General features: G+C 42.7%; 1 protein-coding gene across 3 annotated transcripts in view; it reads right to left on the bottom strand.

Moving 5' to 3' along the window:
* Positions 1–3865: 3865 nt before the first annotated feature.
* Positions 3866–20741, bottom strand: part of EPN2 (epsin 2) — a 63531-nt gene continuing 46655 nt past the window's right edge. For 2 of the 3 annotated variants that reach the window (XM_039492336.1, XM_039492335.1), the window contains exons 6-9: positions 15659–15832; positions 12641–12733; positions 11363–11578; positions 4351–7919 (exon numbers count right to left, since the gene is read on the bottom strand). In XM_039492336.1, coding sequence (XP_039348270.1) covers positions 7582–7919; positions 11363–11578; positions 12641–12733; positions 15659–15832 — 821 coding nt within the window. In that variant the 3' untranslated portion in view covers positions 4351–7581. Of the gene's footprint in view, positions 7920–11362; positions 11579–12640; positions 12734–15658; positions 15833–20741 lie in introns of all 3 variants that reach the window. The other variant, XM_039492337.1, reaches the window with a different exon arrangement.

The raw sequence follows: 20741 nt of genomic DNA, 5'->3' as shown, positions 1-20741 counted from the left end.
AATTTTGAAGAGGTGGTCACTTGTGCCATGAAAGATGGTCCATAACACAGTTCTATTAAAATTATACCAGTGGGAGAAAATCATGTCAATTACTTCATTGCATATCTCTAGCAGTTCGTTTCTTCTAGCCTTCCTGGGCCCACCTCTGTTGAAGCTAGAAGATGCCCCATTCCAGTAGCCTCATCTCAGAACTGCTCCCACGTTCCCACTCAGGTAACTTGAGAGCAAAAAGTTAAAATTATATTATTGCATCTTTGTGATTATAATTGTTTTAAAAAACATCCTGGAATTGAAGATCTGCACAGCTTTTACATTCGTGTTATCAGAACCTGATTGCTCGGTACATGTCATTTCCAATTCCCCTAGCCACTTACAATTTACCATTTTGACCTTTGCAGAAAACTCAGCTGGATTACACTGGTTGATTGCCAATCCCCTATCGATCCCAGACTGCTGCCTATTAACCAATGTAATGGGTAATTGCCAGGGATTTTTAAAGCACCAAAGGGAATGGGGACAGGGTATTTAAATTCATTGAAACACCACGCCCCCAGCAATTACAGTTTATAATCGATTGACAGTCATGCATTACGAGCTGGGATCGTTACAACCATGTACAACGTTGGTGGTTAGCCATTTATAATCCTTCGCTCTAAAATAAACTTCCTGTATTTATTAGATCAATAGTGTCCAAATTCAAAGATGTGACAGTGAAATATACCTAGAAGGAGGCTGCCAGCCTACTTCAGAAGCAGCAGCTTTTAATCTCAGTGATGCATGTGAACTCGGTTCAATGGTCTCAAAGTAGATTGCAATCAGCTGTGAAAGTCTTGCCAAAGTATTAGCTCCCACAGTCCTAAGGCATTTGCGGTTAGCTCAATGCACACGGACTTAAGGATAGGATACCGAACACAGCAATGCGTCAAATGCAATTTTAAAACCAACAGAACAATGATGCTAATGTAACTGTGAGGGAGGAAGATATTTTAAGCAGAAGTGTTAATGAGGGGGGAGCTTTATGATAACCCCGGGTGTGCCCACACAGCAAAGGAAAACCCAGGGCTGGCCTGTGCCAGCCGACTCAGGTTTCATTGCTGGGTGGATTCCAGGCTCAGGGACTCTCCCATCCTGCAGGGTTCCACACAGCCCCCGTCAACTCGCACAGGCCATCTGCAGGTGTCTAGCTACTGTGTAGACAGACCCTCAGCGCTTTTCTTCCACTGATAAAAACATTTTTCATTGGCTTGGGCCGCCGAGGTGCTACCACAATACACATGATCACACACCCCCTTTTACAGAAGGAGAAATGGAAACAGCGGGTGAGTGCCTTGCCCATGGTCTAAGAGCTGGGAACAGAACAAAACCGACCTCCATTCCATTGCCCTAGCCACTCAGTCATGCTCTTCCCAGCAGCCCCTTTGGCTTGCAAAGGACTGTGGTGCTCCGTTGCTTTTTTTAAAATGCTATAAGCCGTCAAATTTCCAATTCAAGCCCTTCCTAAATAACTGGGACCTCTGGCCTGTTGTAGGAAAGATTTAACAAACAATGTAAATAGACCCAATTCCTAGCTGATGTGCATTGAAAATGTATTCCCACAGTAGAGCACATGACAGAAATATCAGGGGCTGGGATGGGCACCAAAGCAGAACAGCAAAGAGCATTCACAAGAAGGGGAAAATGGCCAGGGGAATTATGAACACACAGTAGAATCACTGTCCATAGGAGCAGAAGGTAAGTGACATGTGAGAACAAACAGCCCCAGAAGTGAAAGATATCTGGGCTGGCATCTTTGGTAGCAGATGGCTTGTTCATCGGTTCATTTCACATGCAGAGACTGAAGTCAAATGAATCAAAGAGGTGAGCAGAGGTGCCACAGGGGAATTGGAATGTCACTGTGGTGATGGATTTGTGGAATATTCACATCTACAGGCACAGGTGCCAGCAGCTTTTAAGGGCCTACCCTCTACAACGTGAGACAAGATGTTACATAGAAAACTGACATTTCTTCCTTCCCACCCCCGCTCCTTCCTAACAAGAGAATTCCTAACAGCAATTTTAACATTAGCTGATTGCTGATCAGCAGCAAGCAGCGACTACAGGAAACGTGGAGGGTTTCCTGCCAGAGAGCTCTTGAAACGGCCTGGTAATGAAGTACACTTCCATTTAGAACATCCTGCATTAGAAACTGAAGTCACCAGGCAAATGGAGGCAGGCTCGGGGCTAACAGGTCTGCTAGGCCACTTCAGTTAAGGTCATCAATGGGCAACGCCAACACTAAAGACAGGATCCATACAAAGGACTGTGAACATGGGGAGCGACAGCCGCCGATGTGAGTGCGCATCATGCCCATGCATTCCTTGCACGTCGCTGAGTCCAGTACAAAATTCTCCTTTGCAGCCTTCAAGATGCTGCATAGACTCATGCCAAACTTTCCCTCCCTCCTCTACATCCCTCTTGATCAGGGGGGTCTCAAACTGGGGATTGGGACCACTCAGGGGGTCACGAGGTCATTACATGGGGGGCCGCAAGTGGTCAACCTCCACCCCAAACTCCGCTTGCTTCCAGCATTTATAATGGTGTTAAATATATTAAACAGTGTGTTTAATTTATTGGGGGGGTCACACTCAGCGGCTTGAGATGTGAAAGGGGTCACCAGTAAAAAAGTTTGAGACTCACTGCTCTCAATCTTGCATCTATCTTTGCTTCAACATACACCCTTATTACCTGACCTCCTAGCCTGCTTGATAATACTCCTTTTAATCGCACATCGTGTGTACAGTGCAAGCACGGGGAGACTTGGAAAACGTTCTAGGCTATTATTCACTCTGAATTTTCTATCAGTAAAGTCTCCAACAAAGCCAGCACGTTGCCTTTCTAACTTACAGGCTCCATATCAAAGTCCCGCACCCATCCTCAGCCACAGGGGTATGGTACTGGCCACTGAGAAAGGGGCATGTTGTCCCATAGTGGACAAATTATGGACTAGCCTGCCCAGTTTTTTCCTACTGCATGTTGGAGAGTGGTTGGCTTCTGCCCCTGAACGATCCCTGGCCCCAATTCTGTGAAAACAGATGGCCCTGAACAAGGCTTCACCAGATTTTTAACATTTCACCCTTGGTATATTCAGGCCTCTTCTGATGTAACAGGTAAATATCCCTTTGAAAATGTTCTGTAAAAGATGGTGCAATTTAGAATAGCATTTTAGCCACATGGCTAGGGCCAGGCGACCAATATTTCTGTTTGACTGGATTACCAAGGACTCCACTGAATCTGAACTAAATGAGGATGGTCTCTTTAAAAAATACTCATTTTTCCCCAGGGCTTGCTGCTTCTGACCATGAAAGACACCAAAACCTGCAAGGGAAGCCAGACTCACAAATACGAGAACTGTTACTCTAAACCAGTGGTCCCCAACGCAGTGCCCGCGGGCGCCATGGCACCTGCCGGGGCACCTGCCTGCGCCTGTGTACTGGCCTGCGGACAAGCATCCGCCGAAATGCCGCCAAAAAGCAGCAACGTCAAGAGGCGTTGCCGCCGAAAAGCAGCGTCATGAAGAGGTGTCGCCCTTTTGACGTTTCCGCTCCTCGGCGGCATTTCGGCGGATGCTCGTCCACCGGCCACGGCCCTTGGTGGCTCGTCGTCCAGCGCCTGCCAGACAAAAAAGGTTGGGGACAACTGCTCTAAACCATTGTTAGCTTTAGCCTAGGATCTGGATTTTTACCTTAGGCTTTTCAAGGTCGGATCCAACCCATTGACTTCCATGAATACTGGACCACATCCTAAAATGACATCCTTTTAAAAATGTCTCCCTTTTAAATGGGATGCGAACGCTACACTTGAGTAGAAAAGGAACGCAACTCTAGGATATAAGCAATACAATTTTAATTCTGACCAGTCACCTACAAACCCCTTGTCATTCCACTGTTCTGATGGCATTATTAAATATCACATTTGTGTGACATCACTAGGGAAAAAAATGACAGATACAGAACATTATGATACAATAGTACAAATGATAAATTATATTTATACAGTAAATAATGTCAATAGTCAGCACAAATTCATAAAAAGCAGCCTGCTCCCAGTATTATGAAAACAGTTTGGTAAATATTTCAATTCTAACACTTGTAAAGGAAGCGAGTTTTGTGAGATTCTGCTGTGAAAAATAAATCGTCTATTTCTCCACAATTTGTGCAATATTAATACATACAGTACACAGTAGAAACGGCAACAGTAAAGGGAAGATGGATAACAAAAGCGGTCTTAGCTATGGGACTTCAAAGAGACTGTAAACAGCACAACCCACTATGGTCTCCCTTCCCGGTCCCCTCAAGACAGTTTAGTTTTTACATAGTATAAAACTGAATAAATAACTGAGCTTATTTTTGGGCTTAAAATTATACCAAGATGCTTTTACAAAATAATTAACACTATTTATCTTTGGTCAATTTGACCAGTAAGGCTATTTTGGGATACTAACATTTTAAATCAAAAGCACCGTATTATCTCGGAGAGAAGAGGGTGTCTGGAGAAATGGGAGTGTGAATGAGATCAGGTACACGTAATGTGCTCCATCAAAACAAAAAAGAAAAGAAAAGAAAAGAAAATCAGTTTAACCACTGATGACCATGAAATGGATTTAACATTCTGGACACAACTGATGCTTTGATTGGCTAGGGCAGAAACCACCTTTCATTGTTGTTTATATGCCACCGGTATGCATGAGATCTTTGCAGACACAGGGATGCCTGCTATCTAAGAAACAAAAAGATATTTACCAAACCATCTGCATGTTCTCATTTTTATTTGATTTCGTATCCCAACACACACTTCAGGCTGGGGATTGGCCAAGCGCTCTGTAGCACCATGAGACGTGCTTATCACGACTCAGACACAGGGTGCCTTGTCATGGTTTCCTGTGCAATGTATGTAAAAAGTAGTATCGCTCTTACAAAAGTGGGCTGGTAAAATCTACAATTTGCCACTCAGCAGCTTCATTCAACCAGGGCATGTAAGTTCCCTACCAGGCCAATAGTAAATTTTTATCACTCCTTGAGGATAGCTCATTACTCTGAGCTGCAGATGATTTTCAAAGAATTACAAAATATGACCAGCTCCATCCTGCCTCCAAATGAAGCTATCTAAAGTATTTCGGAGGTTGCAGTCAGAACCTGTTGGCTGATGGATAATGCCCTCATCTACACTTTGCACATACAAGCAACTGACTGACTAAAGCCTGGGAAAATATCAAATGAACTAACTCCATAGTTGAGAAAATTAAACTGAAAACAACATGGAGTGATCTTGCCACAGACCAATTGGAAATAATTTTTTTCATTTGCTTATATCACAACCTGTAAAAGTTCCTACTGCTAGCAATAATTATGCTCTTCCTGGCCTATATTGATTAATAACGTCCAAAAAGTCTTTTCTTCCTTATTTTGAAAGACAACATGAATGATTTGGTTTTTGAAGACTTTCTGGGTGTGGACAGTCGTTTTCCCTCCTATATAAAATGAGAGCAGGTTAATATTCTGAATCCTATTTGTAAACCCAATAGCAACAAGAGGATAGAACAATCCATGCACTTAGCTTTCCGTACACTGAGATCTACTCCAACCTACACATCTAAAATGTGTGACCGTACCCCAGTTAGGATGGATTTTCAGCCCGTTTTACTCTGGCAAAAGCATACAAATCCCGTTCCTTTCACACCAATCAGTCCTTCCTTTTTATGGCACACTAATGGGGCTGTTACAATCCACATAGTATAATTACACCAGAAAGTGGAGCTCTGCCATTAATTTGTTTCAGCTTTTTCGTAATCCAGGGAAAGGCCACCAAAAAGGACATCAGTTCATATGCAGAGATGCCCCAATTGAAGAAGTTACAAGCTCTAGGATATTCCCCTAAATGTGCCCGGTGTATGTTTGCATACCATGTGAAAGCAGCGCTTTTAAAATGTTGCCATCTTAGAGACGGCCGGATTTATACCAGTAACGCTGACTGAAACCTGCGCATAGTTTAGTGCTGATGAATCCAAGACATTTGAGTTAAAACTATATAGTTCAGTTTAAATTAACAGTTGTAAATGGAACCAGTCACTGACATGGAGTGCACCTTTAGTTTAAAAAAAAAAATCAGATTAATGAGCCACTTTCATAGATTTAGAATTTTGAAAATTTCCAGAAGTCACTATTACAAAAAGAAAAACAGCCTCATGATTTTCTTAAAGAGGCTAGCAGTTTGTTCATGTTGGTAATCATCAGAAAATGGCGAGTAAATTAAAGGAAAGGCAGCATTAGTGTTTTCTAAATGTAGTCTTAAGTCATATGTTCAAATTCATTTCCTCTAAAAAGTAATTAGTCATGAGAATTTGTTTTAAAATTTCATTACAAAGTCTTAATTCAAAAATAAAATATTTTAGTGTTAATCTTCCCTTTTACATTTTCTTTACAGAAACAAAGAGCTAAAAGCATAAATAAAAGGAGGGCATTCAACCATAAAAAATGACATTGGCCAATATCTTAATTTTTCAGCCTGACCTGATAAAAGTCTATCAAAACTAGACAGTTAAATAATAACCACATTATAAAAAATTAGCAAAAAAAAATGACTATTAGGTTATTCTGCAAACTCAAATATGAAACTGTACTAAAAACAAAATATGTGCAAAAGTGTAACTGCATATAGCAAGGTTAAGCCTGAATTAGTTTTAAAGCTTGCCCCGGTGAAACTGAATTCAAAGTTGTCCCACTGTATTGTGTTTTTCTTTCGTCTCACATTGTAAGTCAAATAAAAATAAAATACACACAAGCACTTCCAAACAAAGTCACTACTGGACAAGCACAGAGCAGAACACTCATTTAGCACGAGTGCAGCATGCCACTCACAGGAAGTTCCTTACAGTCCTTAGATAGTAGTGTACAAATGCAATACTGCATACAACAGCACACATTATACTTGACAACTTGACAATTTTCTTCAGCTTTTTTTCCTTTCGAGACAAGCCTGCTTTGTCAGTCAAACCGCCGAGAAAGTGGTGAGATTTTGTGTTGCAATGTTTAATGCGTAAAACCAGCCTTCTGGGCCCTCTTCTAAGAATAAGGACTATGGGTGAACCAACAGTCTAGAACTGTATATAGTTATGTGCAAAACCATTCACTAGCACTCCAAGTCTCAGGTCTATCATATGAACAGCTGTAGGTAATAGTAATTTTAGGATCCAGCACATCATCTGACATCTACAAAATAGCAAATGGAGTTTAAAATGGCAGGTTCTCCCTAGAAAGTGTATTGAAATGGTTAACAAAGTAACAAAATGGACATAATCTAACTTTGGCGAAAAGTCTGAACATTTCATGTAATGCTCAACAAGCCAAAGTAAGGTACCATCTGTAGCAAAGACTAGATTTAGATTAACTGGTAAGTATAGACAACTCTTCAAAGTTCGTAACTGTAAACTGCAAATCTACTTCCAAGTCGCTTACACGCCATTCAGTCCAAGCAGATCCTGTTCATTTTCCCCCAAAGACTTCAGCTTGGAAACATTATGAAAAGAAAGTTCCTTCGATTGGGTCTTTATAGGAGGAAAGGGTTAGTTGTATTTGTGGGCTGGGATGCCGATGGAGGGATTCCCGTACTATGAAGAGGCTGGGTCATTGATCCTGCAATGTTCATGTTCATCCCCTGGCCCATTCGAGTGATAGATGCCATGGTGCCCATAGCTGGTAACGGCGCCATTCCCACAGCCACTGGTGCCATGGAAGACAGAGGTATTGGCTCCATGTTCATTGCTGGCACAGCATTAAAAGAAGGACTTGTGCCCATCACTGGACTTGCTCTCATCTGATTTAGTGTGAGGGGCTGGGGCTGATTCACTTGGAAGGGGTTGATTGGAGTTGGTGCTGTAGCTGTCCCTAATTTGAAAAGAGAAAAAAAAAAGAATGCAGCTCCAAAAGAGGTCAAGGTTTTGCAGGCATGCCATGTATATTTACAGATAAGGTAGAGTTACACAATACTGCCCCCCCCCCACACAAAAAAACCAAAAGAACAAATGCCACTTCTAATGAAAATCTCTTTTACAATACCATTGACATATACTGGGCCACCTCTCTCTCAGTGGCACAAATTCCATTTACTTCAGTGGACATATAATTAGAATTTGTCCCACTATATCTTTATGAATGCCAGCAGGATACCACAACACCGATGAGTAGTTTTCAATTTTCTGTAAGATGAGTTGTACAAACAGATTCTGAATTCAATCAATCAGGAGTGTGTCTGAACATGACATCTGAGGCTATACTGCAACAGATAATTGCAGGTTATTTTTATTCATTTATTGCACTTAGGCTACTATAAATTTGTTCTCCCTTCCTCTGCTCCCAAGATTTCAGCCATTTCACTCAGTTTTAGAAGCTGTTCAGGTATTGGAGCCGAGATTTGTCAGGAATTCATAATGTAAACAAGCCGGTTCTGAATTACAGTAAAGCTGGAAAAAGCAAAGAATTTTCCCAGCATTCAAAGTCTTTGATCCACTGCCAACAATACACATTCTTTATACCATAGATGTTTAGACTTATTTGGATGGCCCAGTGACCCCTTGTAAACTTGACAGATATGTAGACTTCCTGTTGCTGAATAGTGCTAAACTGCTCAGAACCATTGTTCATTCTGTTTTCCCCAATATTTTAAGGAATTTCATAAACAAATATTTTTTAAAAAATATTTTAAGACAAATTACCACCATTTTAAATAATCTTAACACACCCCAGGTTACCATGTATAGAAATGTCAGTGCACATAAAGATACTAACGTAAGTGTTTATTCCCATTTGTTTACCGTGGCAACACCACTTAGTCTTTACCATAAATAAAGAGTCATAAATGCTACTACAGTACAAACCTTTTTGCAGGAGAGCTACGAGAGCAGATTAGTTTCCAAGTACACCAAGGGTTTCTTTTTGATCAGCTGAGGTTATTTCAGGGATGACCTATTTATGGCACTGTCTCATCCTACTAAAATGTGGACTGGAGTGAGCACGAAGGTTTTTTCCAGGCTTCGCCTCCCCTTACCAGTTTGCACTCTGTTACTGCTGGCAGCATTAATGAAAACAGTCATTTCCCAGGTCTTCAATAAAATTGCCTGGAGAATGGAACCAGGGCAGGGGGGGAGATACTGACGACAAAAACAGATTTTGTAGAGAGAAGGCTGATGGTGAACTCATCAGAAGAGCTTACAGTCAGGTCCACACTTAGAATACTGCTGCTATAGCGCTTCAGTGACAATGCTGCTACAGTAGAACCGCAGGAATGAAGGCTGTCCATAACTTGGAGATGTTTGTAACTCTGAACAAAAACACAGCGCCGGCAGTTCACACTTGAGACCAGGTTCCAGAGGCAGCCTACGCAGCTTCCCTGCAGGCAACTTATTTCAGAGCAAGCTTGTCCTCCTCCCAACTGGGGTGGGGATGGGGTGGAGGTGAAAACAGCATGTCCCCCTCCTGGAGGGGTGGGAGTGTGAAAAAACAGCCTCCCAACCTCCCCCCAGCCAGGGGAGGGGGAGTGAAAACAGTACCCACAGCTTACAGGAAAGCAGTGCCACCCCCAGTGCTGCTCCTGCTCCCGCTCCCACTGCCTTAGGCTGGCAGCAGGGACTCACAGCTTTGCCTGGAATCTCAGCATCTTCAACTCCTAGCTGTAAGTGGGTGCCCCGGGTGTGGTGTTCAGGGTAGGGGTGGGGACAGGCAGCTGAGATGTGCCTACCTTTAAGATATAATACAGGCACAGTACAGTATTTGCTTTTTTTTTTTTTTTGGTCTCCGCTGTTGCCTGATTGGTTATGTCCAGTTTCACATGGTGTCTGGTTGACCGGTCAGTCTGTAACTGTGGTGTTCGTATCTTTGAGGTTTTACTGTACGCCAAGAGGAGAGCTTCTCTTGTCAGCATAGTTGATCCACCTCCACGAGAGGCGGTACCTTTGTTGATGTGGGATGCCCTCCCACTGACGTAGTGCTGTCTACACCAGGGGTTAAATCTAGTCATTTTTCACATCTCTGAGAGATGCAGTTATACCAACGTAAGTCTATAGTGTAGATCTGGGCAAAGCAATGCAAGTTTCTAAGTCCCATTTTCAAAAGTGCCTTGGGAACTTTGGAACTTAAGGGCTTGTGATTTCTGAAGCGCACTAATGTGTTGTGCATTAATTGGTCTGTGTAAACCCTGTTGGTGTGCACTCGGAGCTACCTAGTGGGCTTTAACATAGTCTGTGCAATATAGTTTTGATATTTTAATGCAATTCAGAATTAAGGGGGCCACAGGCATATTCTGCGTGAAAGAGTCCAGGCTTTAGGTGGGATTTTTTGTTTGGTTTAATTTTTCTTTTGTTAGGTGTTGGGGGAGTGGGGGGAGAGAAAGGCTTTGGGCAGAATGTTTTCATACTTTTGACTGAATATATTATTTTTAGCATTTATGTTCATGTTTGAGAGGCAAGATGCACACATGGCTAGCCAATGCCTGCTCAACAGCTGCAACTCCCACTGAAGTTGATAGTTTCTCTCAGGGTCCAGCCCTACAGGACTAGACTAAGAATAGGAAAAGACTATGAAGGCTTAGGATGATACAAACAAAGGAGGGTACTAGTATTTATTATTTGTGTAACAGTAGCGCCTAGGTACCAACCAAGATGGGCCCCACTGGACTGGACAGCAAACAAACTCATAGAACAAGATTCACAGCCTCAAAGAGCTTCTGATGTAAACAAACAAGATGTTTGAGGGGAAACAGGCCAAAAAAATCATGGAACTACCATGCCATTTGCTGCCATCACATTGTTCACTATGCTTGTGTGTTCTACCGCTTCCCCCGCCCTATGTCCGTCTTGTCTATTTAAACAATATGGACTCATTGTTTCTTCGTATTCCCCCATTTGTACTCTCTTGTATTATAACTGGATTGTAAACGCTTATGGGTAGGGACTGTCTTGTTCTGGTTTGGTGTAACACCTAGCACAATGGGGTCCTAGTTCATGACTGGGGCTCGTAGGTGCTACAGTAATACAAAAATAAATAATAATGAGAGTTGAGGTCACTGCCCCCCACAAGAGCCAGGACTAGAACCCAAATCCTTCCATGTATCAGTCCATTACCTTTCCACAAGACCATGCTGCCTTTCCCTCCTAACTGCAACAGAGCAAATCCTGCTGGCCAAACTAGTCTAGGATGGCAAGCAAGCCAGGAAGTACAAGATTTAGATTGCGCTATGTGCACCAGAGGTGAGTAGAGTTTCTTCTACAAGAACAAATTTGGAAGACAGGATATAAACAAAGTTATATATTGGAAAAGGATGTATTGAGACATACCTGGCGCTAAGAACGGATTCAATGACGGAACAGGCTGCTGCGGCTTAGACACCAATGAATCCAAATTCACCAAGGCTGCATTGGGCCCCAAGAAAGACTCGGGGGTTTTCCGAGCTGCACTTTGTTTGCTTGATGTCATGTTCGTGGACTGAGAATCGAAGAGATCAGGACTTGTTGTACCACTATGCTGGGATGACAAAGTGGAACCCGACTCGGCTGTAACAAAAAGTCAAGAACAATCTGTTAGGTTCACAATGCTAAATGCTACAATTTACTAAAGCCAGTTATCTGTCTGTTCACTATGTATTATAATCATGCAAAAAAAAAGTCTGATGATGGAAGCAAGTGATTTCATTCTACTACTAAAAATATATCCTTAAATCTGATTTTATACTATAATTTTGTTTAAATTGCCAAGTATGTTTTACACTTTTAGCAGGCTGTTAAATATATTAAATCTTAAGTATCCCATAGAAGTGTAGAACAGTAGAATTACAACTGCAGTGTAAAATAAACAAAGCTTCTACACAACTGACCTTGATATCCTCCTTTAGTGTGCTGTGATATAGACACGAATGAATAGCCTCTATGGAGAAGATATTCATGAGCATCAGAACTGTGGCCTCTGAACTATCATCTTGGTATATTTTTTCATTCAGTGTTAGCCATTCATCAATTAACAGATTTCTTTTAAAAGAGGAACTTGGGCCAACAGTGAGCTACGTCATCAATCTTACAGAAGGTGCCCCTTATAAAGAGGTACACAGTCTCAAAGCATTTACATTTTTGAAGTCTAGCAGTTTCATTTTCATTGGGTGAAATACAAACTTCCACAACAGTGAACTTTCAGTAATTCTTTCCCTATTGTTGAATACAAGTGTTTACATGTCTATTTGACAAACCATCACTCAGGTTACTTTGTCTCCTTGCCTGCTACCACGGCCTTCACCCAGTCACCATGACTCAGACCCAAAACACGGGCTGAAGATATGGTCTAGTTAGGCATAAGCTATTGGGCTCAATACAGGGGCAACACAATGAAGTTGTATGCCCTGGGCTACCTGGAGGTCAGACTACATGATGGTAACAACTGGCTTTTATTGTTACATTAGCTATAAAAATGGCAACAAGTTCTAAGTACTCCCCCATTTGAATTTATCCATTGTGAAAGGTGGATCTTGTTTCTGTCATAAAAAGATTAAACAGCTGGTTTAAAAAAACCTGTTACTAAGATTACCAAAAAAACTGCCATTTGCCAAGTATTCATTTGATCCGTACCTGTCTTTTTGGAATTTCGAAGGTTGTCAAATTCAGAAAAGTCATCTTTAATGGTACCATTCAAATTACTGAAAAGGTCAAACGATGTGCTTCCTGTTCAGGAGAACAAACGAGACCTGTCATTAATAGATCTTCAACTGCATTATGTCCAGTGCTATTAAAAGCAATTTCAAAACCACTCACATTACTTGAGAAACATTTCCCTCTGTGTCCTATCATGGCCATTAAGGTTCAGCTGGGGTGATTCTACTGTCATTACCCCAGACCAAACTCTTTATGACTAGTAGCAGTGCATTTTCAGTATCTGGCCCTCACCTACGGTACAATCTTCCTCTGACTTATCAGTATGGAAGGCCTTCAAGGCACATGTGGTTATGTGTCTTTAGGTTGCAGTGGAGATGGTCAGTGATTTTACTGCCCAATATAGAAGGTAGCATATATATATTAACTAGCTGTGCAATCAAGTGGTGCATCCAGATGCTGTGGTGACGGGCATCACAAATTCTATGTAGTATTGGAATTAGAAGCATGGATAGAAGCCAGTGATAACAAGCAAAATGGAATGTAAGTGTGGCCATACTTGGGGTAAGAATTGGATTCCCAAATTCAGCTTCTTGTTTCACAGATTAAAGGGACTGGGAGGGCAACAGAAAAGATGTGCTCAGTACCTGGCGTAGATAAGGCGCTAGAGTGCTAAGCAAAGGGGAGCCTAGCTTTACTCTGCAATCAGTGAAGAAGACACATTCACTAGATGTGGAAACACCTTTAGCAAAAAGGAAGGGAAAAAAACCTATGTAAATAAAGAGTAAGCATATTACCCCAAACCTAACAGGGTTGGCATCTGAAAGTCACTTTTTAAACAATCAGTTAGCATTAAGCTTCATTACATTTTGAATCATTACAATGACACTTAGAGGCAATTAACTCTCAGAAGTAAAATATGAAGACAGAATGCAAGTAAAGATTCTGTATTGCAACTGTTATTTATCTCCAGCAAAAAAAGAGAAAGTTATAAAATATCTTTAGTCTCATGAATTTTACAGAATCATTTCTAAAACATTCCATTTTCCTTTGCCCATATAAAGCTAGATTAGACATGATCTTGACATCATTCCACATACACATCCTTAGTTTATTATAAAATGTACAGAGATGAATGATTGCAAAAAATTCATTTAGCACAGAAAGTCATGGCACATATCCAAAACCACCCTGCTATTAAGAGTCACAAGGCATAAGGCAAGGAGTTGCAGCAGCACCTTCTGCACTTCGTTACATAAAAATTTACAGAGGGAGCTTTTCAAAGGCAGGTAAGCATCGAACTCCCATTTGCGTCTTGAAAACCTCCTCCTCAGAACACCAGATGCTGATCAAACTCTGAAGAGTTTACATCTACAGAGACACCTTTCTGCACAGCAAGTCACCACATTGAAAATGTCAGTAGTTTTGAAGCTTTCAAATTGTTTTAATACTCTGTTTTTTGGAAATTAAATGCTTAGGTAATTAAAGAGAGGGCCAGTGGCAGCAGTGCAGTCACAGGTGCATGGCTGAACTGGGTGGCAGGTGTACCTAAAGTAAAGACTGGAGAGGATGTGGAAGGGAGTCTGGAGGAAAGAGCCACACGAATGCAATGCTCTGACTCAAAATAATAGCACTGAAATGTCTGTTCTAAAGTCTGCTATATACGCCTGAGGGCATTCTGTGCCAAAAAATTAAAAATTCTGCACACAATATTTTAGAATTCTGCAAATTTTGTCAGATAAATGTGAAGGCTCCGGCCTGGCACTGGGGAGCACAGGGCACCAGCTACACAGAGGTGGGAGATCACTGTGCAGCTTCGCCCTGGGACATAGACTCAGTGGTGAGGCTGCACCCAACCCTGACACAGCGCAAGGCCTGTTCCTGACCCAGAAACACCCCAGGGCCCTGCCCCTCCATGCCAGGTGTGGGCAGGCAGGCTCAGCAAGGCAGGATCCAAGTGTGGAGGGGCTTAGTGTGGGGGGATCTAGGTGCGGGTTCAGAGGATTCTGTGTAGGGCAATCTGGGTGTGGGCGGCTCAGTGGGTGATCTGGGTGTGGGGGTGCATCTGGATGCACAGGGGCTTGTTGGTGGATTCTGGGTCCAAAGGTAATGGGACTCTGGGGAGGGGGGGGTTCAGGTGAAGGTGGTTGGGGCTCAGTGGGGGTGTCCAGATGGTGGGAGACTGGGGCTTAGTGGGGTTGGGATCCAAGTACAACTGGTTGGGGCTTGGTTGATAGGGTTCTGGGGAGGGGGGAGGCTCGGCAGGCAGGTCGGGGTATATGGGGATCCAGATGCATAAGGATTGGACGGATGCGGGAGCATCTCCCTATATAGTGACCCCTCCCCCCCTGCAGCTGAGAAGTGATGGATGCAGGAAGTGCGGGGGGGGGGGGAGGGAGGGGAGGGAAGGAGGAGTTTGCAGAGCTTCCTACAGCCAGGGGAGAAATCTGGAGGTGGGTCTGACCCAGCCCCAGATGCCGTGCAGGGGAAGAGGAAGTCCCTGGACTAGCAGCTAAGCCTGACACAGGGTAGGAGCCACCAGCCGTGTCTTCCCCAGTCCCGCCTGCACCCCACAATGATTTACCTCTGCCCTGGGCACCCAAAATATACTGCTGGGAAGGGTCACATGACCACGTTAGTGGCTTCCCTTTGCTTCCATGTCAGAAAGTCATTTTTCTGCAGGGAAACAAAGAAATCTGCGGGGGACATAAATTCTGCGCACGCACAGTGACGAAGAATTCCCCCAGGAGTAATTATAGGTCTTATTTATTTTGAAATCCAGTACTACAAGTCCTTCAGTGCAACTGTTTCTTTTACCTGCTCCATTTAGCAATTGCCCACATCTCACCTTAAGTTAGTCAATGAAGAGAGGCTGAAAAAAATAACTCCCCTCAGTACAAAAAACAAACAAACACCTTTAAAGGGATGCACACTTACACCACAGGTTCAGTACAGCCTATTTACTGGAAAGGATGTCAAACGTAAACAGTCTCTTACCAGAAGTGGAAATAGGTTTGTTTGCAGCTGCTGGTCCCCACGGATCTACAGTAGCTTTTGTTGCTACAGAGGATGACTGGGAAGGAGCCCAAGGGTCTACATTTTTGGAGAGAGACTGAGTAGTGGATCCAGTTGGTGCTCCCCATGGATCAACAGAAGTAGCTGGCTTGGCACCTGCAACAAGAGACAGTTGAACCACAGATCAGAAAGTCACTTTGAAAAGCTTTTCTAGGAAATTAATTGTAGTAAGTTATAAATACTACCCCTGCAAAGTAAGCACTAAGAGAAAATTGTGAAAAATTAGATGCTGTGTTACATCAATTTTGCCATGCTATATGTACAGACAACTAATTTGTGGAAGACTCTTGAAGAATAAAAATAAGCTCCCACTTGAAGATTTAATTAAACTTGCAGCAATTTGCTTTCATGGCAAACTGTCATTCACCATGGCACAGAATTATTGTTCAGATTGAAAGTGACATATTAAATCACAGGTTACATTTAAAATAAACTCAAGGGAAAGATGGTTTCTATAAGCCATTATCTAAAAGAAACCAAGAACTCCATGTAAAAACTCAAAGTGTTCAGGGGAAAACCTATTTAAAGGCTTAAAATGAGCCATTTTAAAACTCTCTCCTGTTTCCACCATATTTTAATTTTGTAAAACAAATCCTTCAACTTTCTCTGAGCTACAATTTTTCCTCCTGATTTGTGATTATTCCTGCCATAGGTCTTCTCTAAATTGTCCCCCATCTGTTTCCAAATCATCCTCTCTGTTCTTTTCCCTATTTTAATGACTACTATTGGCTGTAATTATCCAACACATCAACACATATCCCTTCTTTAAGGTTTTCTTCATATGATCTGCAAGTTCAGGGCTCTTCTTATTAAAGAAGGATACCGATACAGCATGTTTGATCCATCCTATTTCAGTACATTATGATTCAAGCCTGATTCTTCACTCCCACAGAACAAAACCCCCAAATTATTTATATTTAAGTAAAACCTAAAGACCCCAACCAGGGGTTGAATCGAAGGCAGTCTCTCTGCCCTAAAGAGGTTATGATCTGACAAAACAGACACAAACAACAAAATAGCAACGCATCCAAAGCAAAGTCAGATTTCTTGATAGTTTCATCCTCACATGAACCCCTTTCCCTGCCAACCTCCCTTGTGATCAAATGCCAGTCAAACTTCTTCACAATCTTTGCTCAGCCCAAGTGTCCTCCTTCCACCCTCCCCCACCATCATACGAAAACACCCAGGCTCAAATGCAGGCCCCACTGAAGAAGCCAAACTTGGGACTTCAGTGAGGCTGGGGCTTCACCCTCAGGTGAGGGCTACACTTTACAGCTCTACTGTACCAGAAAAGCACTTCTCGTGTACACATAGCTTATACCAGCAAAACTGCACTTGTGTCAGCATAGCATATTCCAGTCCTCTCCCCAAAAGAGAAATAAGCTATACTGGCAAAAGCAGTTTTGCTTGTTTAATTGTGTCTGCATTGGAGGTTTTTGCTCTATGCTATGTCGGTCAGAGGCCCCATCTCGTCAAATGCCTGACTGACATAGCTATGCCAGCAGAAGTCTGTAGTGTGAACCTGGCCTCAGACTCATTCTAGGAGGCAAAAACCCAAACTGCCAAAAGTCTGAAAGGCCTGCTCTTGGCTGTGTCCCCTCCCCCATAACAGGGGGTGTGGGGAATTGGGAGATTCTGCTCAGCCCTAGAAAGAGCAGTATTTCCCCACTACCAACATCACCTCTCTCCTCCCACAAAACAACTCAATTCCACCTCTCACTTGCCCAGATCCAGTACTTGCTGCAGACCTCCTACCTGTCTGCAACAAGCAGTAGCAATCAGAAAGAGCATCCCCAGCCCTACCTTTGGTGTTTCCTTTTGGAGAGGCATTACTACAGTTTCACACAGTTTTTAACAATGTTCTCTGAAAGCGTATACAAGCATCACAAAGAGAGCAGTATTTACGATGCAGCCACCTACTCAACAGAAGCACTTCGGTACCTATCTTTATAGTCTGAAGATTCCAAGGAGCATCTTTAATGAAGCAACACTCGGCAGCAAGTGTATCAGATACATGCCTGCACTCAGCATGCAAGTGAGCGAATGGGAACTCCAAACCGAGAAAATTCTACTTACCAACCCAAAATAATAAAAGCAATAATTTTGCTTTTATAGCACATATCCACATAACCCTTTAAAGTGATCAACTATTTCCAAGTTAGAATGTGTGTTCACATACACCCTTTTTCCGAAAACTAGATTTCAACAGAGACCAAGATATAGTTGGCAACAGGAAATAAGTATAAAAAAGAAACTAATGCTTTAATACAAGAACAGGACAGAGCCACTCTTGTAGTAGACAGCTGTATCACCTCAGTTCACCTTGCTGTTTCAGTTTACAACCAAATCCTCAGTTTAAAGAGCAGCACCATGAAAGCCAACTAGGAAACTAGGAGATAAGCATACTAGCACAAGTTCCGATTTGCAGAGTTGTTAGCTCACTTTCATCAACAGGTGGCATCTTTTTGTTCCATCTACAGAACAGGAAATGCTGATGGGCTCTATTTGAATATGGCTACTCTCATTCCAGCACATACACTTCCTTCATCTGCATTGTGTGTTGAGTTACGATTGATGATGCCATGCAAGAAATGCTAATGACACTACTCCGGATAAACGGAAGCTTTCAAAAATGTCTTTTGTTCTTTCATAAGATAGATCACAAATTAGAACAGTTGTAACTAAGAGCATTGAGGAAGATACCTTCCCCCACCCTCCTTCCCTCTATTGAAATGTCAAAGCAGAGTTAGGCAGGATTAAAATCCTCTATTTTAATGAGTCACTGTTTTACTAGCAGTCAAGATTCATAAACCTGACATCTTCAAGACTATCCTTGGGAGCCAAGTAGCTGGAAAGCAAGAACAAGGAGTTGTTATACATGGCATTAATAAAGTTGGGAGCCAAGGACAGGAAACTCAACAGCTGCAGCTAATACCATCCATTGACAAGTTTTTGCTTGTGTTTTAAATACAAGGTTGATGTAATTTTCCCTATAAAAAAAAATAAAAACAGTTTCAAAACCCCAGAACTTTAACCTTTTCTAATCTCATGTTTTACTGCTCATCATAGATGAAGATGCAAACTCTGTTTAAAACAAAACAATGACCCAGTGGGTAAGCAGCTGCACACAGTGCTAAAATCAATTCTTCAATACTAAGCACTTTGCAACATGTAGATCAGCTAGAGACAATTGCTATCAGAACTTCCTGATCATAGGGAAGGGAAGAATGAGGAGAAAAGGAAGTGATTTTTCCTACCTGTCAATCAGGTTTTGTCTACCATCATTGAGGTCATATAACCTTCTGTGGGATCTTGATCACTGTGGCAGGATGGGAAGGGGAGACTTTGGCCAACAGGGATATCCTGGGGGATTTTCATATGGAATCTAGCCAACTGGAGAATCTATACATGGGACCATAATCCCTATAAGGTTCACAAGGGCCTGGACCCAGGTTTCCCAAGTTGCTGATGGACCTCCTGAATGAAGCATTTCCTTCAACTTATTTTACCTCTCTTCTGAGGCACTGTTGTATGGTGTCCATTTGAACCCCCAGACACAAAATGGAACTAGTGGTATCTGGCTCCTGTTCCAGATGATCACGACTTGTACCCATATGTTTGAAAGATCTGTTGGCTAATTCACCACCACCCTGGCGGGGGCCCTGATCAGCAAGGTATCTATGAAGGGGTAAACATGAACTTCCTCATGCCTGAGTGCCCCTATCAGGACTACCAGAACCTTGGCAGGTGGCTCTTTTTCCATGAGCATGAGCCAGACTTGTCCTGCTTTGCCCCTTTCGATTTTTAATTGCGTTTCTTAGGAGTCCTGTGTCTCACATAAGCCAGGGAATAAGAGGGATGGTCTTTTCACTTCTTTTTTTTAAATTTACAGTGGCACTGGGCATTGCCTTTTTCCCTACCCCCAGTAGCTGAGTCTTCTGGGTCACATTCAGAATGAGATATGACACTGCTGGCTTTTTAGGGAGTCTTGATATTTTTGCTTTTATTTTGTTGGCACTTAGACTCATAGAATATCAGGGTTGGAAGGGACCTCAGGAGCTATCTAGTCCAACCCCCTGCTCAAAGCAGGACCAATCCCTAACTAAATCATCCCAGCCAGGACTTTGTCAAGCCTGACCTTAAAAACCTCTAAGGAAGGAGATTCCACCACCTCCCTAGGTAACCCATTCCAGTGCTTCACCACCCTCCTAGTGAAAAAGTTTTTCCTAATATCCAACCTAAACCTCCCCCACTGCAACTTGAGACCATTACTCCTTGTTCGGTCATCTGATACCACTGAGAACAGTCTAGAGCCATCCTCTTTGGAACCCCCTTTCAGGTAAATTGAAAGCAGCTATCAAATCCCCCCTCATTCTTCTCTTCTGAAGACTAAATAATCCCAGTCGCCTCAGCCTCTTCTCATAAGTCATGTGCTCCAGCCCCCTAGTCATTTTTGGTGCCCTCCACTGGACTCTCTCCAATTTTTCCACATCCTTCTTGTAGTGTAGGGCCCAACACTGGACACAGTCCTCCAGATGAGGCCTCACCAATGCCAAATAGAGGGGAAATCATCACGTCCCTCGATCTGCTGGCAATGCTCCTACTTATACAGCTCAAAATGTCATTAGCCTTCTTGGCAACAAGGGCACACTGTTGACTCATAGCCAGCTTCTCGTCCACTGCAATCCCCAGGTCCTTTTCTGCAGAACTGCTTCCTAGCCATTCGGTCCCTAGTCTGTAGCAGTGCAGGGGATTCTTCCGTCCTAAGTGCAGAACTCTGCACTTGTCCTTGTTGAACCTCATCAGATATATTTTGGCCCAATCCTCTAATTTGTCTAGGTCCCTCTGTATCCTATCCCTACCCTCCAGCATATCTATCACTCCTCCCAGTTTAGTGTCATCTGCAAACTTGCTGAGGGTGCAATCTACGCCATCCTCCAGATCATTAATGAAGATATTGAACAAAACCGGCCCCAGGACCGATCCTTGGGACACTCCGCTTGAT

The sequence above is a fragment of the Mauremys reevesii genome, linkage group 10 (genome assembly GCF_016161935.1).
Source record: "Mauremys reevesii isolate NIE-2019 linkage group 10, ASM1616193v1, whole genome shotgun sequence".
NCBI classification, from domain to species: Eukaryota; Metazoa; Chordata; order Testudines; family Geoemydidae; genus Mauremys; species Mauremys reevesii.
Note: the sequence above shows the minus strand (reverse complement) of the source record. Positions and strands in the feature narration are given on the sequence as shown.